This window comes from Labrus mixtus, chromosome 14, assembly GCF_963584025.1.
Source record: "Labrus mixtus chromosome 14, fLabMix1.1, whole genome shotgun sequence".
NCBI lineage: Eukaryota > Metazoa > Chordata > Actinopteri > Labriformes > Labridae > Labrus > Labrus mixtus.
Window position 1 is genome coordinate 17,045,147 of NC_083625.1, and position 27,099 is coordinate 17,072,245.

The window sequence follows — 27,099 nt, forward strand, 5'->3', positions numbered from 1 at the left end:
ATGCACTGCATCAGATTTAGCCGATTCCATCTGCAGTCCCTGGGCAGGTATAAACACAAACTGTACAAAATACACGATTAATTATTACAAAATACAAAATTAAGAGCTAATAAAACCAGATTACATCATAGCCACATTCCCTAAAGTAAAACCTACCACATATGGTCCATATATTTACTTACATTTAACAACAACATGGTGTCCATGCTAATTCCCTTATGTAAATGTTTAGCTACATGTTTACATTCATGCCTGCGGACTTGAATGTATCATGGCCTCATCTGTGCAGTGAGTGCGCCAAAGAAACAGCTTCAGGCTGTGAACAAGGGATGATTAAAAGTTGGTTCCAGTTAACAAAAATATATATGAGTTATAGGAACATGTAGTGTGTCCTTAATAAGGTTCTTTAACAAAACAAACATGTTAAATAATGACACACACAACTTCCTGAGAGCCTTCTTCTCAGAACTGATATCATCATGGACCTGAAGATTATGACATCCTGCTATAGAGATAAGGTTTCATTATTGGCTCATCATCTTCTTATACAAGTACCACATGTAACCTTTCAACCTTATTTTATCTAGAGGACATAACTTTTTTTTTTCCCAGATTATTTTTTTGGCTTTGGCCTTCATTAGAGAGATAGGACAGTGGATAGAGAAGGAAATCAGGAAGAGAGAGAGAGTGGGTAATGACATGCGGGAAAGGAGCCACAGGTTGGATTCGAACCTGGGCCGCCCGCCTGGAGGACTACAGCCATGCAGATGCACATAGGCTACAAATATGTATAATTATTTCTTTATACATGTTTATATGAGTATACCAAATGTGTGAATGAATATACATGTTGGTACTAATGCTGGTAAATATGTTTTCTCCCCGTGTGTGGGGCTGCAGTCTTTTATGTCAACATGTATCAATCAATCAAACTTTATTTATATAGCACCTTTCAGACTAATGAAATTGCAGTTCAAAGTGCTTTACAAGAGTGCAGAAAAGTTATTGACAAAAAAGAAGTTTATAAAATCATTGAGAGACTATGTCATATGAAGCCCAACCTCAAGGTGACACTGTTCTCATTTGTAACTGTTAATTTGAAACAGTGGCAATAAAGTTAGGACCTTCTCTCACATCCTAAAAGCTGACATGCCAACCACTTTAACTGCACAAGTAAAGCTTTTATTGATTAGAAGATTAGAAAGTTAACAAGAGTACGAAGTGTATTTAACTGTCAAGAATAACAACATAGCTAAACAAATAAAGGTATGTAAGAAATAAATTTGTTCTAAACTGAGAGTACATATCGGTCAGTTTTATCCTCGTTCTCTCTTCCTCCATGGAGCTTAATGTCAAAATGTTGTGCACATTCATACTGTCTATATGTTGGTGTCAGTGTTGGCAACTCTGCAACAGTTCACAGTGGTAAAAAGCTTGCCAATGGACTGTTTTCTAATGAAAACATACAGAATTAAGTCTGCAAGAGGACTCATCTTAACAAACATGAAAGATAGGTCAGTCAGAGTTTTGTCAGATCTGTTTATGTTCAGGAACAAAATCATGCTGGGCAGGAACAGCAGTGTGTAAATGAGCAGCACCAGGACCAAAACTCCAACTATTCGTTGTTTTTCTTCAGAGTGGACCGAGACGGATGCAGACAGGGCTCTGAGGGTTCCAACCAGGAAGATTATGAACAGTGGGAAGGGAATGGTGAGGAAAATGGAGTAGATGATTCCTGCCACGTCACGAGTAACCCAGGGAAACACAATGAGGAAAAAGACAGGAGGTATGAGCCAGATCACAACACTGACCACCACAGAGATCTTGATCGTCCGTTTGAAGCGGTACCACAGTGGGTGGGTGATGATCAAATATCTGCAATAAAAGATGAACAAGTTGTCTTTGAGGCGGTGCAGAATAATTCAGATATATTAAAGTCAGAAACAGACGTAGCTACAGGACGTATAGTTACCTTTCCAGTGAGACACACACCATGAAGAAAACACTTGTCAGTAGGCCACATTCGTAAATATAAAACTCAATGCTTTGAGGCTGATACTCTTTTGTTTCAAAAACGATCATGCAGCAGAGCTGAATGAGGTCGGAAATAAGAAGGTTGATGACGTAGATTGGAGCCACATGATCCTTTCGTACCTGCAGAAAAACACATGAAATAGACAATCAGTTGTAAACATGTTCTGAACTCATCGTTCTTCCAAAAATAACAACTTTTTCTGCACATGTATTGCAGTAAAAGCCATTTTTCATTTATCTGTCATTGTGCTATCAAAGACGTAACACAAATGACACACTGGTATATCTGCAGACATGCAGCTATACTTTCTATCTGTTTTCTGTTGATAACATCAAATTATTGTTATTTTCTTGCGATCGCAACTAATCTATCTCCAGAGTTGCAAAAACATTTAACAAACAGAAATGAAGTGCAATGAAAGCATGTTGGGGTATGGTCCATTGCTAACTTGTTTGGTTGTTTAGAGGGCCAAATTATCCCGTTATCACAAGAAAACAAGCTTTAAATCTCAAGATAATGTGATAATTGAATGAAGGGAAAACCAGCTTTGTTATCCTGAGATAACAAGAGTCCAGATCTATAGAGAAAACAACTAATAACTATGTCATGGTATAATGGAGTAAACAGCTTCTAGATGCATCAATGACATCAGGTTTGCTGCAGCATTTGCACCTGTATTTCAGGCACAGTGTCACGTTTGTTTGCCACTTTTATCTACTCCAAATAATTGGAGTAGTGTGTTAACTTTACTTTGGTCTAACACTTTACAACTGAGAGCGTGCAAGAAAAAAGTGCCAAATCCGGGGGCGCAACCTAGTAAAGTGGTTAGTGCGTGCGCCCAATGTACAGAGGCTGCGGTCCTCCAGGCGGGCAGCCCGGGTTTGAATCTGACCTGGGGCTCTTTTCCAGCATGTCGTTCCCCACTCTCTCTCTCTCCCTGATTTCTGACTCTGTCCTTCATGTGCTATAAAAAAGATTGTGATGCAGGCTGGCCTACTGTTTGCTATTAGGTCAGCTCATTTTAGCATGTAAGCACACAAAAATCTGATTTCTTCTTGTTGTAGCGTTAAATACAAAGAACAGCTGGAGTTTATAATAATGGCATTAGTTTTGCTGTTTGTCAGTCATAAACCAAATTGGATAATTTGACCTGATGAGGCCAAATTAAAAAAAAAAAAAACAGGGATCACAAAAATGATTAAGATTCAGCCTCTGCCCACTATGAATGTTTGTACTGTATTTTATGGTCTCTGCACACAATAGCTAATGAGTAACTCCACAGAAAGAAGTTGATCGATTGGTATCGTTTAAGTAAAATTAATTATTTATTATTTAGCAAACAAGATGAACGCACTGCTGCTCCTTACAGAAGAAATACAGACTTTTGCAGATCGACTGCCCTGTGTTTCACTGAAACCTGGCTCAGTGAACACCTCCCAGCCTTTCAGCTCTTGTCATCCTCCTCATGTGACATCAATCTATGCACACTGCTTTATAGCTAAAACTGTCTACCTGTCGTAAATTAGATTTCTGATATGATTCTGATCCTGAGACTGTTGCAAAAACACAAGGCACAGACAGTAAAATGAATAAAGTAATGTAATGTATTACCAGAGAGTAAAGAACATAGATGGTCAGGAGTGTCAGAGGAAGGCCGATACTAATGATGATGCATGTTGCCACGTGCATTTTGAAATGTAATCTTTGGTAATACCCATTGTAGATGTCTTCGTTGCTGACATTCAGGGGGGTGACGTTAACATAGTTATCTGTCATTCTTCAGATTGAAACCTAGTTAAAGAGATCAAGACATAGGGAGTTTTTAAGAAAATGTGTTGCACGGTGACATAAATGAAGCAATGACCAGCACTAATGAAAAAATTAAACAGGAAGTCATTCAGATTTTTTTTTGTACCTTCTAAAAGCTGATGATTGTTAAATAGTTCAGTCAAACTATTTTCTATATTCATTTCTATCAAATTATCCCTTTTTATTTGGATACAGGCAGTGTGACACCTAAGAGGACTTTAGGAAAACATCAGATCTTTGATTTCCTCAAGTCAAATACAAGTTAAATCACTGAGCCAAAGTCAAAAAGTTTTTTTTATTTTTTATTACTTAATCATTTCTTAACTGATCAAACGTTTTATGTTTTCCAATTGAGCCAAACATTACTTTCAGTTAAGCAACAACCATAGCCAATCAAAACATAGTGTCTCACAACAGCGTTTTTTCAAACATTTTCATGAATCACAGTCTGCTAATTAAAGTAGTAAATAAATGAGTCTTGAATAATGGTCCGCTGCCCTGATTCTTCATCTGATTCATCTATGTCATTAGATCATTTAACTCTTAACTCGCAGGGAGAGTTTCATAGATAACCACAAAACTCTTCTTCACACCTCGGAAGTTGTCATTTCCTGGTAAATTAAAACATTTCTAGAAATACAGAGTTTATTTGCAAATAATTTGTTTTGTCTTTTTTTTTAAAATGCAAACCCATTCTTAAAATTTTAAGAAATAACAGAGTAACAAACCGCAACCACACAACGACATTTAAAATATATCATCCCGTCTCACCTGAATGAAGTCCAAGCACCAATGTCTGATGTTTCTCTGCAGCCAGCTGTTGAAAAATGACACCGCGTATATAACACGCCCTTAGGAAGTGAGGGGGAAAAAAGAGTCGGAAGGGAGAAACAAAAAGTCAGGCATGATAATGTGTAGTGAGGGAGGTAGAAACTGCGATACAAGCATAAACTGTTTGAGATAAGAAAAGCAGATATCTTCTTTACATTTGATCAGAAGTCGCAGTAGCAGTGCTAAAAGTAGTAGACCTGTGAAAGACTCGGCGCAATCCATTCTTATTGAATCATGCTCCAATAGCACCATAAATGGGCAGAAAGCTGTCAATTTTAAGCCCCCAATCCTCAAAAAAATTGCACTTAAAATATGCCGGCGCTGACACACCCACATAGTTGTCCTGCTCTCTGCAGTTTGCTCTAGTTTTGCGTCTGAATATATAGAAAAGCCGTCTGCACATTTGCTCTTCGCGGTGTCACAACCTGGATCAACATGCAACAAAAGAGGGAGACCACACAGACTGCAACATTATACAATATATTTTAATTGAATTATTAAATTACAAGGTGTTATGCTTGCGAGAAAGTCAGTTTGTGTGTGAGTGTGTGAGCATCAAAATAAGGTGTTCACAAAACCGTTTTCTTGGAGAAAACAATAATTATATATATATATATAAGTACACCATGATTCTGATATGGTTGGACTAAGTACTTCTTAGACTACATGCACAGGTACTATGAAGTACTTATACTAAGTACCTTTTGAGAAATCCACTGTCAAAGTTCCTTATAAATCACTATAATGAGTCTTGTTTTCTGACTTTGATGTTGAGGAGCTGTGTAGTTGTGCAGATATGTGCATGATTTGCAGTCTAAAACAGAGTGAAGGCCGAAACTGATTTGATGCGTTACATTAACGCTCACTAGACTTATATATTTTCTGTTTACATTGCACTCTGTTTTAGAAGTACCAAGTATAGTCATATCAGAATCATGGTGTACTTATGGAAGAATTTGTTTTTACAAGATATCAAAGTCATAAAAAAAGAGTCATTATAATGCTTTATCATGGACTTTGACAGTGGATTTCTAAAAAAGTACACAGTAAAAGTACTTCATAGTACCTGTGCATGTAGTCTAAGAAGTCATAAGTCCAACCATATCAGAATCATTGTGTACTTATGGAAGAATTAGTTTTTACAAGATATCAAAGTCATAAAAAAAGAGTCATTATAATGCTTTATCATGGACTTTGACAGTGGATTTCTAAAAAAGTACACAGTAAAAGTACTTCATAGTACCTGTGCATGTAGTCTAAGAAGTCATAAGTCCAACCATATCAGAATCATTGTGTACTTATGGAAGAATTAGTTTTTACAAGACATCAAAGTCATAACAAAATACTTATTATAGTGCTTTATTATGGACTTTGACAGCGGATTGTAGCATGTAGTCTATGAAGTACTAAGTCCAACCATATCAGAATCATTGTGTACTTATGTACGGAAGCGTATTGCATTCATGTGGAGAATTTTTTTTTTTGCCTGGTTTCTTGTTATTACGAGATAAAGATCTCGTTATAATGAGAAAAGATCACATAACAGACTAAAATGATACTAGAGGGGTAATGAAGTTTGCATTGTGGCAGGCAGAGGAGGGAGGAAGATCAAAAGGCAACGATGACCAGGGTTATTGATTTGATTGCGTTTTATTTTCATCTCGGTTTAAGGCATTGGGAAATATTATCATCTTTGAGTAATACAGATGGTATTCTCATGAGCTTGTCGACTTAGCGCAGGCATCTGAAGGCGTTAAGGTTGTTCAGACGGAAAGCAAAGCACACTCTGACCTATACTTGACATAGCGTCATTCTTCCAGGATCAGTTAAATAGATATGGTATGCTTCACCGATATAAAGTCATGCATCTGAATTGTATTCAAGCTGGCTATGTGGTGTCTCAAGATACGCTTAGGCATTTACTGAAAATACTTTAACCCCATGAAAAACAACTGCGGCGCCAGAATCGCCTGCTACGGTGTTTATACTGAAATGTTGTAATGAGCTGCTACTGGTGTATTGTACACTCCCATAAACAAACCCACGCCTCCTCATCGCCACCACCCTAATGCTTTTCTCTCTTTATCTCGTAATAACGAGATCTTTATCTCGTAATAATGAGATCTTTATCTCGATATAACGAGATCTTTTCTCGTTATAACAAGAAACCAGGCAAAAAAAAATTCTCCACATGAATGCAATACGCTTCCGTAGTTATGTGATCTTTTCTCGTAATAACGAGATCTTTATCTCGTAATAACGAGATATTTTCTCATTATAACGAGATCTTTTCTCGTTATAACAAGATCTTTATCTCGTAATAACAAGAAAAAATTCTCCACATGAATGCAATACGCTTCCGTACAGATGCTTTATATCCTCCTGAAACCAGCCTGCTCAGGTGTGCTGGATTAAAGAGTCATCTCACACTCCACCCACGTCTATCTGCAACCTGCACCTGCTACGGCTCTGTTCCCTTAATTGCATCTATGCATCCTTCACTTGCCTCCTCAACTTGCATCTTAGTCCCTCCCACCAGAGATGCATGGAGAGATGAAGCAGAGGAGAGAAGGAACACGGAAATATGTTTCAAGAGAGTTTAAACGTCCTTTCCACCGAAACGTCACGTAAAGCAACGTCGTTTGTGATGATGACATCAGCTGATCACCGCTCAGCTGTCAGTTGGCTTTTACAGCTGTTTATATCCGCACAAATAGTCACTGTATTATTTCTAATAAAATCAACAGTAACAGTGTTTAGTCTCTTTATGTGACTTGATTACAAACACCTGCTCATGAAGAACAACCTGCTGTCTGTTTGAGCAAAAGGCTATTTTTGACTTTGTAAAGCAGAACTTTTGTCACTTTATCAATTCCAACAGTATTTCCTAGTGTTAATGCATTGAAGCTTACTATTAGAGAAAGGGTTTAAAGTCAACAGAATATTTGGCCACTTGGGGACAGCAGAATGCAGGCTGTAAATTGTGACCAACGCCATCAAAACTTATTTTAGTTTTTTTGGTTTTTTTTAACACTGGTAACTCCTTTCAAAATCATTGTTCCAGTTAATTGTTACGTTTATACTCCAGCATGATGCTCATGTTTCCTTCAGTGAAATAGCAAGCATTTATCTTTGGCAATGGTGATTTTCACAGACTAAAGTGAGGGTTTTTTTTGTTTTGTACGTATTTATTGGATTTCTTACATACCACCATGTAGAAAGTGTATGTAAAACCAGTTCAAAAATAGAGCTTCTGCAGTGGTACACCAATTAAAGGACCAGAGGAGAGTTTCTTCATGCTTTATTTCTCAACAACTTGATTCCACTTGTGACAAGCATAGTAGTCAGGTGATTTAACTCTTAAAGAAAAAGGAAAACAATAATCAGGGCCACACCAGTAAATCAAATTACGTTGTAACTAAACAATCTCATAAATGCACAAAATCATATATTTACACATCAAGTACTCACTCCAATAATGCATCTATCAGAGTCACAATAGAGTTGTCAGCCTGTCATGCAGCTCAGCAGTGTGAAGCAAACAACAGGAGTGAGCATGGCCTGCTGCAGGCCTCTTAATTGCTCAGGTGTGGCCTGATTGGTTAAGACTAGGCTTAAAGGGGAAGTGGGATCTGCAACAACCATGAGATGTGGCACTGGCATTGGCAAAGCATATATGCATTGTGCTACTGCCTCTTCTAAAGTTCTCCACTTTACATGATATCAAGTCTTTACAAAGTATCTCTAAGTGTACAGCTCTACTTTATGAAAGATAAAATGACAGAAACCTATAATCCTTCTCTAACAGTTAGTGGCAAAATCTTGTTTTTAACCTAATTTTACTTGGATCATTATGGCTCAGTATTCTAGGTTTCGTCATCATAACCTGCTGATGTTATATAAATGTTTATGTGACTGTTAACAACCATTCGAAGTGTAAAAATAAAGGGCAAATAAAGGACCAAGTTTGTTGCTTCGTTTGTTGTTCAAACTATTAAATCCGTGAAGTGCCATAGTTTAGTGATACTTGTACTAAATGGACGTATGGATGCAATTACCTGTGGACTTTAAAACTATGGCACAATAAACAATAGGCTATACTCTATAATCCAGGTTTCAGAGTTTATAGCTGTTTTCTTTTGAGATGAGAGAAAGAAAGATGGATGGAGATGAGATATCCTATAATGTCTGAAGAAATAGTCAAATGAATAACAAATATTGAGTCATGCAAAAAAGGAATAATATTTTACTATTGGTTAGTTATTTTTTATTCTGAGAGAAAGAGGTTGCAAAGACTATTACTGCCTTAAACTAACATTTAAAGAGAGAAGGCAACACTTAAGTGTTAGAATTGGATGGATTGGTTTCTTGTTCAAAAGTGGCTTTCAAAACTACTTGATAAACATTGTTTGAATATTGTTTTGTATTCATGTGCTGAATAAAGGATATGAGGAGCAGTGCTTGTTTGGAAGGAGATCTCAAACTGCCAAATATGACCTCTACTGTCCAAATGGAGTCATGGCAACTAAATCTGAAGAGAGTCATTTAGTAAATCAACACCACTTTTACTTTTTTTTTGTGCGTGCATTAGATGTCCCAAATCACAATGCTTCTACCAGACATTCACAAGTTTGGAAATGAGAATTTCACTTAATAATACTGCTGACCTCTTCAAAAATGTTTTGCTCCAACTTCCTGAAAAATGAATCACTCGTCATTGTGTTTCAATTTCCTTCAGTGGTGCAAAAGTCTTCTCGATTTTAGAGAATTTAGACTTCATGAGGTTCAGCCTTAAGTCATCGGATAGCCTATTTCAAATTTCCCCATCATTATAGTTACAAAAAAAACAAAAAAACTTTTGGTTTAACGTTTTTCAAAGAGTTGGTGGTACATTTTTATTTTTTCATTCCATGTAACTTAAATCCTTAAGAATACGTTTATTTGTCATCAAAAGTTGATAGGGTTTTTACTAACAATGCATTTAAAACCTGCAATGAATACCACTTGTAATGGAGTCTCCCAATGAGGTTGAACAGTTTATCCTGGGATAGTGCAGAGCTAATATTTAAATATAGCCTAGGCCTAGTGGTGAGGGCAACATCCTAATATGGACTTTATCCATTTTGTCTTTACCTATAAGCCTGAGGCCTACATGAGTATTTCAGAGGTTAAAAGTTCGGTCAAAACGTATTTGCATTGATTTCTTTAAAATAATCTGGGCAATTATCTCAGCTAGATAAAAAAAAAATAGTATGGACTAAAAGGTGATTATGAATCACAATTATTTAGGCTGATAGATTGTCTGCATCTCATTCATGAAACAGAGCACACGAGAAGACCGCCTTCTCTTCGGAAACTACAATCCCAGAATGCCTTGCAGCTCTGGCAGCATTTCTTGTCGACGTGGGAAGGGAGGGATTCGGACACAAAACAAATGTCCACGGGTTTGATGTCGCGCTACGTAACAGATTATTGTGACATGTCAGTGGGATTCAAGAGATAACTCCATGACATTTTGAAACATGTGGCTCAAACCTGAAGAGATTCTGCTGAAAAACGCCTTTAAGTTATGGGTTACGGAGAAGGATAACGAGTATTTCGTGCTGCAAAGGAGACGGGGGTACGGAGAAGGTGGAGGCGGTTTGACAGGTAATGTTAACGGTTTTGTTTTCACCTCCGGACGCGTGTAGCAGAGCTGCTGCCTCTAAACACACAATAAAACAACTGAGTAATTAACGGGTTAACTCGTCATACCTTTGCTCAGCTAGCGCGATGTGTGCCACATATATGGGCGGGTACCGCTGTTACAGTCGGCTACAGGAAAATGTTCTCATAGCAACAGGTACGACTGTCAAAATGACGGGTCAGTTTAGGAACAGCTGGTTTTCTAATGCTGACACAGCAGACTGCAAGAGTGGAGGTCTCTGTGACTGTTCCTGTCCATATATTGACTTTACTTGGTTTGTCTCATATTTGTAGATGACACTGAGTGAACATGGACTAAAAACATTCTGTAGCTGTTTTTGGAGTACCAAACTCTCTGTCTCTCCTGGAGCCAGCTGCTCCCCCAGACTGGGAAAATATCAGAACACTCTTGAACTGAATGTCATTGCAATGTCAGGGACTAGTATTGACTGAACAGTAAACGTGTCAGCTACTTTATGTTGACACTGATGCTCAGGCGGCTTGTCAGTCACAATGTAATTTATGTTCTGTCAAAGCTTTTCTGCGATGAGATGTTGATTTGAAGTGAGGAGAACCACCCTGACCTCTTTGTTTTGATCAGACTATTTTAGTAGGCTACCAATCAGTGTAAAACATTACCGGCAGAAAGTCAAATCAACACATTTTAATGATTAGAGACGGATAGGTGAGCATCCAGCCACTAAAGAAAAAGAAAACAAGTTAATGTTTTGCATGTTACTTAACAAAAATAACAGCGTAACCTGTTTTTGTGCTATGTAAACATGTAATGTGTAGCCTATGGGTGTGAGTGTTTGATCACACTATGTTATTATAGAATGTGTCCATCCATGCAACATTTCCTGATATCATAAAGTCTGCCACAGTCCAATTTTGTGACAAAATCAATTAACGGTCACATATTATCCTCCACTTTAAATAAGTATCAAAGCATGTCTGTGAAGTTTCTTTATAAAAATCCACTCTGATCATGTATTTCATCATGCTTTTAAACCCCTCTACTTAGCCCTGCTCAGAACACACTGTTTCTGTGTCTAAAGGTGAGATGTTCGACCATGCCCCTCTGGAAGGGCTTGGGGTGATTTGGGCTTTCTTGCACCATGCCCTATTGCTCAGAGGGCAGAACAAACACCTAGCTGCGGGAGGGGTTACTGCCCTTTGTGATGTCATGATGGTAAAATCTCTAAACGGCCTGTTTGAGCACACATTTTCCTAAAAGTGGAGCAGGCATAAGACAGAGAGGGTAGACTTTTCTAATAATTAGGGGGGTTTGTAGACAGACTAGGGACACATATTAGTATTAGAAAAACATGGTAAAATGTATTTTGCATAATATGTGACCTTTAAATATTATTATATTGGTAAGATAATATCATAGTAAAATTTAATAAAACCAGTTTATTTATCTCAGAAAAAAGCAAATATAAGAGTGTTTAATGATAATCCCTCTCCAAGTGAAATAATTTCAATTAGATGTGCTAAGATGTCTTTATTTTTTAACTTTAATTTAATCATCCATCTTTGTAACACTAACTTATTTTGAGCGCAAAAAAAACCCCTGAGAGTAACTAAACTTAAACAAATGAGTACCTTCAGTTTTAAGGAAGGAGTGTTGCATGTTCAAACAAATAGCTTAACGGGCTTCCTAACAAAGCACTAATGTGTGATATCTTAACAATAGCAGCGCTTCTAATGATGCAACTTGTTCGCCCTCAGGTTCTCACATCTTACTAATCCCACAGCAAGTTTCTGATTCAGACACAACCTGAAATGTGAAACTAATAACTGCATCACATTCTTTGCTATTGTTGTCAATATTGAAAAACACCTGACAGTATAGAAGTAATACATAATACCACTTGTGATGTACATTTTCTAATCACAGTCCAAATGTGACAGCAGTAAGGTAACTAACTGATAATTAATGATAATGACTGGTGATCTAGCTGAAGACAAAAGGCCTGAAGACCTGTGTGGTTCATCTAATGACAGTGGAGGTTAAATACGACCTGATTGTACATCCAGCATGCTGCACTTGAAGCCCTCTCCAGCTGAAGAGCCTTCTGTGTCTGGTATCTTTTTATGTGTATAAGTCCATCCTCTCCTGTGGGCCGTTGTTCTGCTCTGATGAGAACATAATTTATCTGAACTGTGTTTGATCCTTTGAATCCTACACTACTTGGCAGCTCAGTGTTACAACATGTGGGAGCTGATCCACAGTCAGAAGGCAGGCCGGTGCAATGCTGATGATGCAGTGCATGAATGTGGTTTCCATACGACCTTGTTAATTATTCATGGAGGGCTTGTCACTGAGAAGTGGTTAAGGTAACAGATTTGGCTAATTTTAGCTGTACGGCTCAGAAGTGGACCAGTGTCTTGTCTTTTAATACACAGACTAACACAAGACACTTCAGAGGTAAATATCTCTGTGGTCAGTTTAGAAGCATAGCTATGAAGCTTAATTTTAAAAGGTTATTGAACAAAAATGACTTTGTTATAAGAGCCGTAGGTTGATTTAAACAATTGTTATTTATTTCAATAGAATTAACAAGCAATAAAAAACCAGCCCACACACGAGGGGGAAACAATTGATGGTTCTCAATGGACTTTGTGGATGAAGGTGCCTACTGTCACTTTTGTCTTGAAAACGGACAAATAAAAAGCTTTTCAATGATGGGTAAATAACCCACAACCAAGCTTTTATTAACAACAGAGGAGAAAAACAGTTTCTATGCCTGCACTTTAAGAGCGCAGGCATAGAAACAGACAATAAGCTGGAAGACAATGACAGGAAGAAAAGCAAAACGGTGGGGGATCCTGTCACTGAAATTTGTTGGACAAACGGTTGATTAAAGTTGACGCTACACTCGGCAGCAGAATAGCACTTGTTTTGATCAGTTTTATATCAAATAGTTGTAAAAACTAAAAGCACAATTTTATTATGAGCTTTTAGTGGGATCGTTTATGTAAAAGACTTACAGTGTAACGTTTGGCAGACCTCTTCATCTCTGCTACATTTAAGGCATTAAGTACACCTTTGACATGCTGCTGATGTGTTGTATTTTGGTGTAAAATGTAACATTTGGGTCTTAACAGCGTATGAAGTACTGTAGTGATGCAGAGGCATACAACAATTCTTCTCCAGATTAAAGACAACATGTTTGTTTGGGGCTGACCCCAACAAATGTCACGTTGTCAGATTTCAGTCAGATGTCAATCATTCTTTATCTCCAAATAATTGCAGTATTGTTTTTTGAAACCATAGTGCATATTATGAATGGAACGGATATTTGTCTTTCTTTCATATGTGATAATATTATCTGAAATATGAATGTATCTTTTGTTGTAGGGCTCCTTGTCGGAACACTTGATACTATGTTGGACTCAACATCCAAAGTGGCTCCTTTCCGGATTTTGCATCACACACCAGACTCGCAGGTGTACTGGTCGATAGCATGTGGTACGCCAGCGTCTTTTATCATCATTCTCAAAGACATATCAATAGTGATATAGGTAGAAGATGTTGTAAATGAAGTAATTTGTTAAAAGATTCACTGTTTTTGTACTAAAATCCTGCAAAATTACTTTTAGAATCAAATATTCTTAATCCAAGTTTAGGAGAAATATTATAGAGTGAAATAGTAAAAAAAAAAAAAAAAAAAAAAAAAAAAAGTATTTTTTAGAGGTAAAAGAAAGCACTGGCAGGTTATCTGATGTATAACATGTTTTCACCCTTGATGTTGGTTCAGGTGTCACGAATGAGGAAATAGTTCAGCACTGGGATTGGCTGCAGCAGAACATCATGAGGACTCTCTCCGTTTTTGACTCCAGTGAAGACATCACCAGCTTTGTACAGGGCAAGATTAGAGTAAGAATTTACAGGGACTCAGAGATCCCACGAAGCTAATATGCTAACAAGATAATCTCTCAGCAGGGATGTAATTGTAATGCTAAATGTGATAATGAACTCTTAATTCTTGTACACCTTTACTTTCTGACTGTCAATGACTTAAACCTGATTACTGGTATTTGGTGTGAGTAAGAGTGGGTCAAGAACAGGAACTCTCTTATTACTGTCTTTTTACCATCTTTGATTCAAAGATGTTGAACAGCTTCATGACGATGATCCATAATGACATGTGATGTTTAATGTGTTAGGGTCTTATTGCTGAGGAAGGAAAGTTGTCCATGGTGCTGGAGGATGATCCTGAGAAGTTCAGAGAAGCATTTTTGAGGTTCGAGAAGTGGTTTGAGCTTCCGCCCAAGGAAAAGCTGGTCACATATTACTCATGCAGCTACTGGAAAGGCAAAGTGCCATGCCAGGGCTGGCTCTACCTCAGCACTAACTTCCTGTGCTTCTATTCATACTTGCTGGGATCTGAGGGTGAGACATTTCTGTTCCTTTTTATTGACATGAGTGGACATGTTTACTTATGAAGTGGATTTGTGATAACAAAAAGCAGTGGCAGCTCCTGAAGTGGGCTTTAATGGAAAACATTTTCACTACAAAAAATGACAGTTTAGATAATGGTAAAAAAGCCATTACAGTGGAGCCAACACGGGAGGCAATCTTGCAAGATAGTGTGGATAATGGATAACACTGAATTTCCTGAAAGAGTGACATTTTAAGAAAGTATTGTGTTGCTATAAAGCTTTTCAGTTTTTTTATTAAACATTTGAAATATGAAGAACTTTTCATTTAAGAGGACTTTATTCTGGAAAAACTAAAAGTGCATGATTATAACTTTTTAACGTTATTTAGGATCCTATTTCTTGATTTAATTTTTGACTTGTTGCTATGACTCTGCAGTGAAACTGGTCATTTCCTGGGATGACATCTGGAAGCTGGAGAAAACCTCTAATGTTATCCTGACTGAGAGCATCCACGTCTTGGCTCATGGGGAGGACCACTACTTCTCCATGCTGCTGCACCTGAATGAAACGTTTGTCATCATGGAACAGCTGGCCGACTACTCCATCAAGCGCCTTTTCGATAAAGAGGCCTTCCAGAGAGAGCCGGCGCTCTCAGACCCTCTGCAAATTACCAAGAGGTAATGTCTGTCTGATGCTGTTAGCGCAGGCTGACAGCTTGAAGAACCAAAGAAAACATCAAGTGTGACTTGAGTCAAACTGCATTTGTGTTTGTTTTAATTTGTTTGGAGTGGCAGGGCAGGTCAGACATAAAAAAAAACAGTGACAGGTACTTTAAAAGCAACTTAGCGTAGTCTTTCACTTTGAACACTTTAGCAACACATTCCAACTTAAGTTTGATGTATCTGACAAAATAAGGCTATTCATTTAAATTCGTATTGCTGTAATTGAAGGATAAAGTATGACACAAGGGCAATTAAGAAGCTGACATTTATCCAAATAATGTATCCCACTACACTTTGGTTTTCAGTTTACAGTAGGTATTTGTTTCGATCTGACATACTAGAAGGCAAAGAAATAGCCCTATATTGCAGTCCCTTAATAGACGGGTATGGAAAGTGACATCCAGCCATGTCAGGAGAGCTGTCTGCTGTGCATGTGAGTCTGGAGTTCTGATTTAGGGATGTTCTTGGAAAGCTTCAACATGATTTTTAACTCTCTGCTTTCCTTTTTTTACTTCGTCAACAGAGGCCTCGAAGCTCATGCAAAGAGTGAGCAGTTCCGGACATTTTTCAGGCTCCCCAAAGAGGAAAATCTGTTGGAGGTTCATGAGAGCTTTCTGTGGGTTCCCTTTAGTCATTTCAACACGCTTGGCAAGATCTGTCTTTCTGAGAACTACCTGTGTTTTGCAAGCCAAGATGGCAGCCAGTGCCATATCATTATTCCAATGCGAGAGGTAAAAATGGAACAAATGTGGTATAAAAGTACTTTCAATAAAGTCATGTTTCAAAACGCGCCATGCATGCTGATGAACAGCGGACATCTTTAAAAATGGTCTGTCTTGTCTTCAAATTTCGCCTCCTCCCAGGTGGTAAATGTTGAGAAGCCAGACACCAGCAGCAGGGCTTTGACAGTCTGTGTGCGTGGAAAGAGGGCGCTACGTTTCTCTGAGGTACGGGAATATCAGCGGCTTGCCAACACAATCCGCAGCAGATGTGGCATCAGTCCAAGTCCTCAACACTCTGCTTCAACAGAGGTAATGTTTTTAACCTGTTTTATTTGTATTATCCACTTTTTATTCTGTACGGCAGTGAGACATGTATTTCCCAATATCTCAAAAGGCTATAAGGGGTGAGTGCCAGTCACTCATCAACCACTTTGAGGACAACCCAGAGGACGTCACACTGATGGTGGGACAGAAAGACAGCAGCAAGGCTGTGAGCACAGAGGCTCTCATGACTGTTTTCCACCCACAGGACGTTGAAAACCTTGACCCCAAGATGGTAAATAATATCATTGTCATTCAAATGGAAGAAAAAATCTAAATGGATTACCTCAATGTAATGCAGCAGAACCTTCCCATGCTTGGCTGTACGGAGGTGTGTGCGAGTAGGTGTCTTAGCAGTTCAGGGGTGAACTTGAATAAAAATGTAGCATGAATCTGTTATACCAGCAATGCAGAATGTGCAATGAAACTGTGCTGTGCTCTGTCTGTGTGTTTGACAGTTGAAAGAAAAGATGAAGGAACAGTCTTGGAACATACACTTCTCTGAATACGGACGTGGCACGAGTATGTTCTTCACCAGGAAGACACGAGACTTGATCGTCCGTGGTGTTCCTGAGGCCTTGAGAGGAGAGCTGTGGATGCTGTTTTCAGGTATCTTAAGCAGCAGACGTCACTCTGCTGTCAGTTATCTGCAGTATCTGCCATTTTTCTACACCACCCTGCATGATTGAATGTGTTAAGTACTCAAACACTTGTTCCACATTAATAATTAAGCACGACATGGTTGGTGTAGGATCTCAGCAGCATGATTTGGACTGCCTGTGGTTCTGCCTCTGTAGGAGCTGTGAACGACATGGCCACTCACCCCGGCCACTACAGTGAGCTGGTTGAACAGTCCCTGGGCACAAGCACTTTGGCTACAGATGAGATCGAGAGAGACTTACATCGCTCACTTCCAGAACACCCCGCCTTTCAGAGCGACACAGGAATCTCAGCTTTGAGAAGAGTCCTCACAGCCTATGCATACAGGAACCCAAAAATTGGATATTGCCAGGTACTTTGATTTCTTAAGGTTGGTTTATAACAGTTAGAAAAGCCATGTTTTAACATACATACTCACCTAGTCTCAGGGACTTAAGGTCAAATGCAGCTGCTGTCATCTGTGTGTATCTATGAGTCACAGCTTATTGAAGGACGTTCGTAGTTAAAGGAAGAAAAAAAAAATGTTAAAAATGAAAAAGAAAATATGCATTTAAAAACATTACTAACATAAAGTGTCCAGCCGATATTCTACCATGTTCTTTTCCACGTTTCATCATTTCTTGTGTTTCTTTTAAGTATCTGAGACCAACTTCTGTTTTTGCTATTTTAACAATCACAGTTTAGGTCATGGTTATTTCAGAGACTAAAGTAAAAAAAAAAGGCCACACAAGAGTTTTAAACCCCAGTCTCTTGTACTAAGAGTTTTTTTTTTTATGACATATAAAGACCACAGAGGATTCCACAGGAGGCTCAGTGTTTATAAAATAAAAAGGTCTGTAGCTAAATTAAGGCCACAAGAGATCTAGAGCCAGTGAAAACATTTTTCTATTAAGGCTATTAGGCTCTGAAAAATGTACCTTGTTAACACTCACACACCTTTAAACAGGCCACCTCTCTGAAGTTAACCTTTCGCTTACAACTGAAGTGTCTCTTTTTCCACTTCACAGAAAGTGACTTTTTCACAGAAACTAATGGTTTCTAATTCTTTTTTTTTCTTCAGGCCATGAACATTCTCACCTCAGTGCTCCTGCTCTACGCTAAAGAAGAGGAGGCTTTCTGGCTCCTAGTGGCCGTCTGTGAGAGGATGCTGCCGGATTACTTTAATCGGAGAATTATTGGTGAGAGGGGAAGCAGAAGGTTATACTGTTTTTGCTGGTCAATTTGAAACCTCAAATTTGAATGATTTCTTTTATGAAGTCGCTCTCAAATATGTTGCTGCTCATGTTCGACAGGCGCTTTGGTTGACCAGGCCGTGTTTGAGGATCTGATCCGGGAAAACCTCCCTCAGCTGGTGGAGCACATGACAGACCTGAGCTTCTTCTCGTCCGTGTCCTTGTCCTGGTTCCTCACTCTCTTCATCAGTGTCCTACCCATAGAGAGTGCCGTGAATGTGGTCGACTGTTTCTTCTACGACGGGATAAAAGCTATTCTGCAACTCGGCCTGGCTGTGCTGGACTACAACATGGAGGCTTTGATCACCTGCCACGATGACGCAGAGGCTGTCACCATCCTGAACAAGTCTGTGACCACAAACATAGCAGGCCTGATGTCTTTTAGACATTATTAAAGTATATTTGACTGTATCTCTTTCTTTTTGGTTTCAGATTCTTTGACAGTGTGACAAACAAAGACAGTCCGCTGCCTCCAACAGTGCAGCAAGCTCCTGTGGGCAACAATAATAAAGCATCCCATTTAAATGTGGACATCAGTGAACTGATCCGAGAGGCTTATGAGGTACAACAATATTCCTCTGGGTTACTTTTGTGCTGATTTAAACTGATTATTGAACTGATAACTGTGCTCTTTTTTTTTTTTTTTGTTTAGAAATACGGAAACATCCGGACAGAGGAAGTCGAAAGTTCCCGTAAAAGAAACAAGCTCCATGTGATCCAGACTCTGGAGGATACAACCAAACAAAATGTTGTAAGTAACCATTGTGGTTACTGTAGTTGGTGTAATTGTGCTGTTTTGATGGTATAAAGGATGAATTTTATTCTGTTTTCAGATTCGAGTGGTGTCCCAAGAAGTACGATTCAGTGCTCCACAGCTTGACAAGCTTTATAACCTGTTCAAAGTGAGTCAAAGACACGATACAGAAAGTTAACAATGTCATCATACCAAATGCTAACAGTACTAATAAAATGAGAATTTGTCAAATCATGTTTTATGTTGTTTCCTATCTTCAGAGGCAACATTTCCTTAGCTGCTACTGGACAATAAAGAGTCCGGCTTTGCTCCATCACGACCCCAGCCTGGCTTATTTAGAGCAGTACCAGCTGGGTTTTCAACAGTTCAGCACGCTCTTCTCCCTGCTTGAGCCCTGGGCTTTCTGCAGCAACAAGAGCACCCTCTCACTGTGGAGCTTCCGTCTGATAGACCAGAATCAGGACGGCCTTATCAACTTTAAAGAGTTCTGCTATGCTCTTGGTATGTTTACTCGTTTTCTGCTCTCGAGCAATGCAGTGTCCTTTCTGCTCAACTTCAAACTGAATTAAAACATTTTTGGGTCACGATTAAAAAAAGAGTAAGAGTCAAATACATTTGTGTAAACTGCTTCTCCTGCAGATACTTTGTACAGTGGATCTTTCACAAACAAGCTGAAATTTCTCTTCAAGCTTCACCTGCCACCAGGTGAGTCACAAGCAACCCATAAAGCATTCAGGATCTGATCTTAAAGACACACTTTCCTTTTTTGAATTATTGAAAGATGAAATGTGACCTCTTTCTCTTAACCCATTGTTCTGTCTGCCACATTGGCCTGTTTCTTGTTAGCAAAAAAAAGAAATCAATGTTAGTGTATCTACCCCTTTCTCTCACGACGACACTTATGATCCTACATACTCCTGCATGTTCAACATTCAAGTGCAGCCAGTGTTTTAAAGCTGCAGTCTTAACCGTTTCTGAATTCTACCTTATACCGTCACATGACTTCAACAGCAACAAAAACTGCAGCAGACATACATACGCTGACAGAGACATGAGGTCAGATAGAAATACATCAGAGCCTGTAACTGTTTGAGTTGTCATTTTAATATTCCAGTCCCTAACACAGTATTTGTCGACGGAGCACTTTGCCTGGGGACTAAGCTGTCCTTGAATATGTGTCTCTTGTCTGTGTGACGTGTCGGTGCGTGCTGAGTAGCTGGGGTAAGAATAGTTCATGTAGTCTATGTTGGGTGAATGATCTTTACCATGGCAACAAGGGGTGTTAGGAGATGTGAGGGCATTTTGCAGTGAGCTAGTGCACAGAGAGGATCTGTGATGAGGAAGAACTGCTCTGATTACCCCCGACATATAACCATCAGAAGAGCACTGAGTCACAGTTTGTGATTGGCTCTGCAAGTGAACATCAAGCAGCAAAGCTTGTTTAATGCATCACGGAGAGCGCTTCAGCTCCATAGAAGGGCCACATCTGGTTTCCACTGGTTTCCACAGGCCAAACAAAAGACCCACATTCAGACTATGGTCATTGGTCCAATAGTTTAACTGCTCAGAAAGGTTTGAAACCTAATTAGACCATCCAAAAGAAGAGGCCGCTCTGATAAGAGCTGGTTACTATCCATAAACCCTGAAAATGACCCACATTTCACAGCTAATAAAACAAAAGATTTTTAATTGAACAATTATTTTCCTTTTCAAACCTGATAAACAAAAATCTAAAGGAAATGATGAATACATGTATTGAATTTAAAAAGTACACTTTTTTTTGCTTAAATATACCGTGGATGTTACGATACATACATTTGTTTGTTGATGTAAAAGAAAAAGAAAAATAGACCATTCTTACTTAGGACACAGAAAATGTTGCAGACCCACATCAGTAATATCTGCTGTCAGTTTATTGTGCAGTCAGATTCCCTTAGCAACACACTGGACACAATGTCTCCTTAAAATCTGTTCCTGATCTTATGCTGTTGTTCATCACAGTCAATGAGAGTCTTAAAGAAAAATTATATAATGTATGAATGTAATTTCACTCTTTGGCTTCAGCCCAGATGTGCTTTCCAGTCCTCCATTAAACTCACTGTCATCTGTGCACCCACTAGAATGGTAATGTGCTCCAAGCACTGTTTGATAAGAGGCACAGCACTTTTGTAATTGCATTTTACCTTGACAGTGACATTCCTATCAACATTCTAACATAGGGTGGATGATTCCACAAATAGCTTATTGAAGTCAACCTTTCTTTGTCTGCTGTTTTTGTACAATAGTTTTTCTCTTGTAAAAGTGTAATTCTACACTTTTGTTTTCAGCATTGACTGCCATCACAAAAACTACAACAATCAAATGTTTCTCTTTTGTTTCTTTTTTTAATGACGCACTGTCATCACTGTCTCAACCCATACTATCGTTGTGTTTTTACCCTTAAGGAGAGCTGTGGGCTTTTGGAAAGTGTGCAGAGTAAGATGAAAAATAAACCACTGAGACCTCAAACTTGGCAATTTCACAGTGCGACAGCCCTGAGCCCTCGTAGATTTAGAGTGAGCCCACATCAAAGTCTGACCATGGAATTGGGCCAATCGCTCGATTGATTAAGGCACTAAAGTCATGGGCTACTTTGAGCTGAGAGTCTGCAGGTTCTCGTGCCAAACACACGACAGCTGCTGTCACATATCAGCAGAAAGGCGATGCTACACAGGGGCATCATCTGCATAGAGATTTATTTTAGTGAAAACAAAGTGTGCAGTGTATCTTTAACTGATATCTTCAGCTCCACTACAGCCTGAAGTGATCTGTATACTGCAACAGATGAAAAATACGAGTGAGGCCTTGTTTCTACTGTGAGAAAATAACAGATAGAAGGCCTATAAGTTGGTTAGCAATATTAACAGTTGTACATGTGTTGAAGATGATAGTCCACTGCAATACACTGCATCCTGTGTCTGAGTTGATAAGTTTTTTCACAGGCGATCATGTGTTTTTAACAAAGACAGTTATTTGAGTTGTGCTTGCAGCAGAAATGATCAAACCCTGACAAAGATCTTCTACCAGGATAGTGTTAAAAGATCTGCTTATTAGACTTTAAATAGGTTTAGATTTGGCCGAGGCCCTATGATGAAATTTGAAGTGTTTCAATTAAGGACATGTCCCTTCTGTTCCTGAATGTCAGCAACTAATTTTGTGGCACAGACTAACTAAATGACAAAACAACATGGCGATCGTCAAGGTTGAGCTGCTAATGTGGCACGAAGCGATTGGGAAGATATAATGACACTCCTGGCTCGTGAGGGTAATTGTTTAATCCTGCAGCAACTTCCACACATGCATGCACACGCTCAGACGCACACACCCATACACAGTGTTCATTGATGGTGGTTGGAGGATATCACTATAGCACATCTCACACAGGCCGGAGGCATTACAAGTAGAATCTGTTAATTTACTATTCAAATGATTCAGTTAACACAGAGGGACGTCTATGTAAATGTCATACTGGATGTTCTTATTCTGTACAACGAGTTATCAGTTTATAACTCACACACAATATAGAATAAACTACAAGAAATACATTTGAAAGACAGTCCAATACACAAACACTATTGTGTGCGGATTTGAATCTTTGACAAAAAAAATGAAATTCTCCAAAAAACTTTACATTTATAAAATACTTAAATGGGATTGTATTTTATTGTATGAAGTAAACTGATAACTCAATTTAAATTGACCATCTGTCAAATTCCCTCTCTGCTGTTGATGTGGTCTCTTCATCTTTCCTCTGAGTGCACTCACAGTCAGTCTCTTGTAGCTTTCACAGGAAGTCCTTTGCACCTAAAGGAACAAAAAATCCAGTACTTTATCCCAGTGACTGAAGACTCTTCTCACTTGGGTAGACTCACTGGTTAGCCTCTTTACTCTTTCTTCTCCTTTTGACCTGTTATTCTCTTGTAATTCTTGCTGCATGCTTGATTCCCTTGAAGTCATTGACTGTTACTGAAACACTTCTCTTGATATTTTTTTTCACATTTTGTTTTTTTACATTTCAGCATTTGATCTTCCTGAAGATGGTGTCATTAGGAAAAGCCCTGAAAGAGGTACTTTCTCACTTGTATTCAATATAAACACTTCATGAGTGTAAAACCAAAAATGTTTTTGTTTTTTGGTGTTAAATATAGTGAAGAGTTTGTGTTTTAAATTGACAGGTAGAGGGAAAGTGGACCTTCAGGCCTACCTGAAACAATGGCAAAATGAAATACTTAAGAAAGAGGAAACCATCAAGGATCTACCCAGAATAAATCAGGTAATCCTGTCCATGTTGCCTTTATTGACTGTTTCCTTATTTTTAAGTGAATAAAAGCCTATGTGATATGAAAACCTACTGTATTGACGTTGTTGTTTCCATTGCAGACCCAGTTCATCCAGTTCTCCAAAACCCTGTACAACATATTTCATGGTGATGCAGAGGAGGAGTGTCTGTACCGAGCCGTGGCACATGTGACCAGCCTCCTCCTGAGGATGGAAGAGGTCGGACGGAGGCTGCAGGAGCCGAGCAGCCCACCTGAGTCCACAAAGCCTGCCAACGCTACTGCATCCTCTACAGAGGAGGAGTCTGCAACTGAAGACGCTTCCAACACGCCCGAGGGCTCTGACATCGCACGCATTAGCCAGGATGCCGGGCCTGACCTCACAGAGATTGAGTGGTCATTCTCATTCGAGCAGGTCCTGGCTTCTCTGCTCAATGAGCCGGCCATTGTCAGCTTCTTTGAAAGGCCCGTGGATGTTCAGACTAAACTGGAACAGGCTAAGGTTGCTCAGCTGAAGCTAAAGGCAAACAAGTAAAAAAAAAAAAAGATACATGGTAGAGTTAATTCTATGCTTCTGATTTAAACCCAGAAGACACCATGAATTTCCTTTCTCTGCTTGGATGGTGCAGCAGGTTCTTGGCGAGAAATAGGAAGACGGTAGGAGTACTGTTGAAGTGGAGGAGAGATCAGATTCAAAATCTGTGGTGCAACGTGAGTGTGTGTGTGTGAGTGAGTGAGGGGCTTTTGCGTTCAAGCAGATGATGATGATCAGCAGAGATGACTGACTAAAAATATTATATCTTAAGACAATGTCAACACTATTGTAACAAGTCACTGACTTTGAGTGTGTTTGAACTTTGACCCACATTGCAGACCCATTAGAGTTTTTCCTCAAATCTGATAATGCTGTTTCAACTTTTTCATTCTCTAAAGTAAGCTCAGTTGAACCTAAATTATCCACTTCTTCATGCTATGAAGCATATACTGTACATTATAGTTTTGGAAGGGACATTGAGTTCTGCCCGATGTATTCAGGAATAGAAGGGTTTGTCCTTTCTGCCGTCTCTGATGTCATAGTGAGGTACAGATTCACAACTAGATAACCTTAGACAAGGTGATTCTACAGAGTCTAAAGGCGACATTCTGGATATCTTGATGTATTTTATGTCAGATAACTAGTCACCGCTGTTAGGAAACAAATCTGTAAGTGCTTGTGTGTCCCATGACTTTAGTGTATGCTGTTAAGGGCAACATCAGTGTCATTCTGTAAACTTATTGTGAAAAACATCAGTTTTAGAAGTGATAACAGGCACAGAATCAACAGCACTTCAGCAGTATCGTCCCTCGAAGCCATGCATTGATTCGAGATGTTTGTCAGATTAAGTGCATCGAGAGCTGCAGGATTCAATTATGGCATTTATACATTTGCAATAATCGCTGAGAGGACGCTGTACTGCCACAGCATATTCATCGGTCTGTCTGACAAATACCAGTATTTGACCATCATAGTACCAGTAGTTTGAACTTCATATTGCTGCTGTAGGGAAATCTCTGGCGTCTGCCTCTGACAACGTTCTGTGTGTGACCTGCACAGTGTGGGTGATGTACTGTTTGCTTAAGTCCATCTTAATCTATGTGTAGGATATTATGCTCTAGTATAAGTGAAGAATCTTGTATGTATACGTATGTTCAATAGTCGTTTGATTATTGTATCTATGAGGCTTTAAATGTAATATACAAGCTAGTAGACTGTTGTGGACACAACTTCAACATTCAGAAGGACATTTTGTTTGATCAAAACTCAGGGTGCAATCTGTGTAAATAAAAGGGAGAAAAGGGATATTTTTTTGACATTGGACATATAAAGTTTATGACTGCGTAATATAAAGCTTACAAATGTCTGTAACATCAAAATATAAAGCATGTGTGTAGCATAGTAAAGGTTTTATCACATGATGCTAGTCTTCAATGAATGCAACTTTAACTGCTCGGAAAAGCCAGACTTGACTTTACAGCACTTCAGTTGATTTCTTTTCATCTGTGCTTTTGCTGCTCTTCTCTCTCGTTGCCTGTTCCTGCAGTGAATCTTTTGCACAGTGGTTTGAGATTCACACGTTATAGATATGCCTGTATCTAGGCCACATCTCGAAGGCTTCAGGAATAAAAAAAAAAAAAGGTCATGACTGCTTCAGCTGCAGCTTGTCGACTCTAGGGGCCAAAATTCACAGATTTATAGAGCTTTACGTCTACCTGTGTCGAGAACAAGTATATAAGAAGCTCTTAAAGTGCAAGTGCAATTGTTTCTTTTCTGTATCTTATTATTTTTCAGTTTGCTTGTAATGTTTTTGCTGTTATTTTGTTTAATACAAATTTGTATAAGGCCATCTGAAATGTATTTCATTGTGTAATTATTGGGTTAATTAATATAGATTGTTATATTTAGTTGAACAGAAGTCATTGAAAATGAGCGTTATGCAAACATTGATTATTCATTATTACTGAAATGATACATGTATCACTGTTTACATGACTGGTGTAAAAAAAAAAGGTATGTACCGTACACTCAATTAATCTTCCCTCATTAAATCAAAATCTTGATGAGTAAGTTCAGTCAAGCACCTTAAAGAAAGTTTCCACTATGTTTCTGTTAGGGTGAACATGGTCTGACTATTTTAGTACAACTGTTCCCTGGCAGTCTCATGCTGCTTTCACAACAGTTATCCCAATTTACACACAATCCTACGTTCTGTAGCCTTTCAGTTTTCATGTCTGTTCATTTGCATCCTCTGACAATATTGCACAGAGGATAAGAAACCATTTTGAAGAAAGGGAAAGTTCAGTTTCAAAAATTAACTTGTTGGTCTGTCTGTGAGAAAGGCAGAAAGGCATTTGAGACCAAATGGTCCATCAGTAATTCTCCTCACTGTATTTACTTGAATAACTTTTAGAAAATGGCACTTGAGATTTTCTATAGCCCGAAATAAGCTTGTTGTCTCCTCTTTGTGGGGAAATAAATCAAACAAGACTTCTTAGATATTCAGAAAAATATCAGCGGATCTGAAATCCTCCTGCTGGTATATTTAATTGAGTGTACACAAAGAGTGTACACATGGATAATGCTTAAGCCACTTCTTTATTTGTGTGCTAAAAACAGTTATTTTATGTGCAAATGTAGTCCACAGCTTTAAGAGTCTGTTGTTTAAATTAAAGGCTTGTTTTGTAAAATATGTGGAGCACAGGTATTTCTGTTGAACTGCTGGATTATGATTTTTTTCCCCCTGGCTAAGATACCCAAATAAAGAGAAATGATTCCATCAGTAAGAAGTTTTGGCTCATTTTAAAGCACTGATTTTAAACACGAACATAAATTAAAATGGGACTCATAGAATGTGAAGTTGTACCTGTGTTATTGTAACCCACTGAGATACCACCCTGTTTTTTTGCTGTGTTGTGTGTAATTGCAGGGCCATCTCTAGCTATCTGTAGCCGGGGTCTATGTGGTGATCACTTTGTCACAGTGATTTAAGATTGCTGGTTCTGGCATCAGCATCGCCTACAGTCTCTGCCTCCTTCAGGGCCCCAGGTGAAGGTTGTTTGGCGCTATGATATAAAGATGCTCC

General features: G+C 38.8%; 2 protein-coding genes across 4 annotated transcripts; one reads left to right on the plus strand and one right to left on the minus strand.

The window, feature by feature from the left end:
* Positions 1–1,060: 1,060 nt before the first annotated feature.
* On the minus strand, positions 1,061–4,803 carry LOC132988267 (G-protein coupled receptor 4-like). Its single transcript, XM_061055550.1, has 4 exons — positions 4,616–4,803; positions 3,647–3,826; positions 1,973–2,154; positions 1,061–1,875 (listed from the first exon to the last, which is right to left on the minus strand). The coding sequence occupies exons 2-4, from the start codon at positions 3,809–3,811 to the stop codon at positions 1,380–1,382; spliced, it is 843 nt and encodes a 280-aa protein (XP_060911533.1). The 5' UTR covers positions 3,812–3,826; positions 4,616–4,803; the 3' UTR covers positions 1,061–1,379.
* Positions 4,804–10,067: 5,264 nt separating this feature from the next.
* On the plus strand, positions 10,068–26,803 carry tbc1d8b (TBC1 domain family member 8B). 3 transcript variants are annotated; one of them, XM_061055552.1, is made up of 21 exons: positions 10,068–10,324; positions 13,728–13,838; positions 14,128–14,246; positions 14,537–14,762; positions 15,189–15,429; positions 15,998–16,205; positions 16,338–16,505; positions 16,591–16,752; positions 16,976–17,126; positions 17,315–17,529; positions 18,238–18,355; positions 18,470–18,755; positions 18,842–18,971; positions 19,062–19,160; positions 19,243–19,311; positions 19,424–19,664; positions 19,803–19,868; positions 22,984–23,076; positions 23,222–23,269; positions 23,378–23,475; positions 23,583–26,803. In XM_061055552.1, exons 1-21 carry the CDS (start codon positions 10,198–10,200, stop codon positions 24,012–24,014), a joined length of 3,408 nt encoding a protein of 1,135 aa, XP_060911535.1. In that variant the 5' UTR covers positions 10,068–10,197; the 3' UTR covers positions 24,015–26,803. The 3 variants fall into 3 exon arrangements, with proteins under 3 accessions (XP_060911535.1, XP_060911536.1, XP_060911537.1); XM_061055553.1 differs by having other exon boundaries at positions 22,984–23,064; XM_061055554.1 differs by lacking the exon at positions 22,984–23,076.
* The last annotated feature ends 296 nt before the right edge of the window (positions 26,804–27,099 follow it).

Excerpts from the sequence above, each read along its gene's own strand:
- tbc1d8b (XM_061055552.1), top strand. The coding sequence starts at position 10,198 with ATGTGGCTCAAACCTGAAGAGATTCTGCTGAAAAACGCCTTTAAGTTA. Across the intron at positions 16,753-16,975 it reads AAAACCTTGACCCCAAGATG|TTGAAAGAAAAGATGAAGGA; the intron begins GTAAATAATATC and ends TGTGTTTGACAG. Across the intron at positions 19,312-19,423 it reads AGCTTTATAACCTGTTCAAA|AGGCAACATTTCCTTAGCTG; the intron begins GTGAGTCAAAGA and ends TCCTATCTTCAG.
- LOC132988267 (XM_061055550.1), bottom strand. The coding sequence starts at position 3,811 with ATGACAGATAACTATGTTAACGTCACCCCCCTGAATGTCAGCAACGAA. Across the intron at positions 2,155-3,646 it reads TCTATGTTCTTTACTCTCTG|GTACGAAAGGATCATGTGGC; the intron begins GTAATACATTAC and ends GTTTTTCTGCAG. Across the intron at positions 1,876-1,972 it reads GTGTGTGTCTCACTGGAAAG|ATATTTGATCATCACCCACC; the intron begins GTAACTATACGT and ends CTTTTATTGCAG.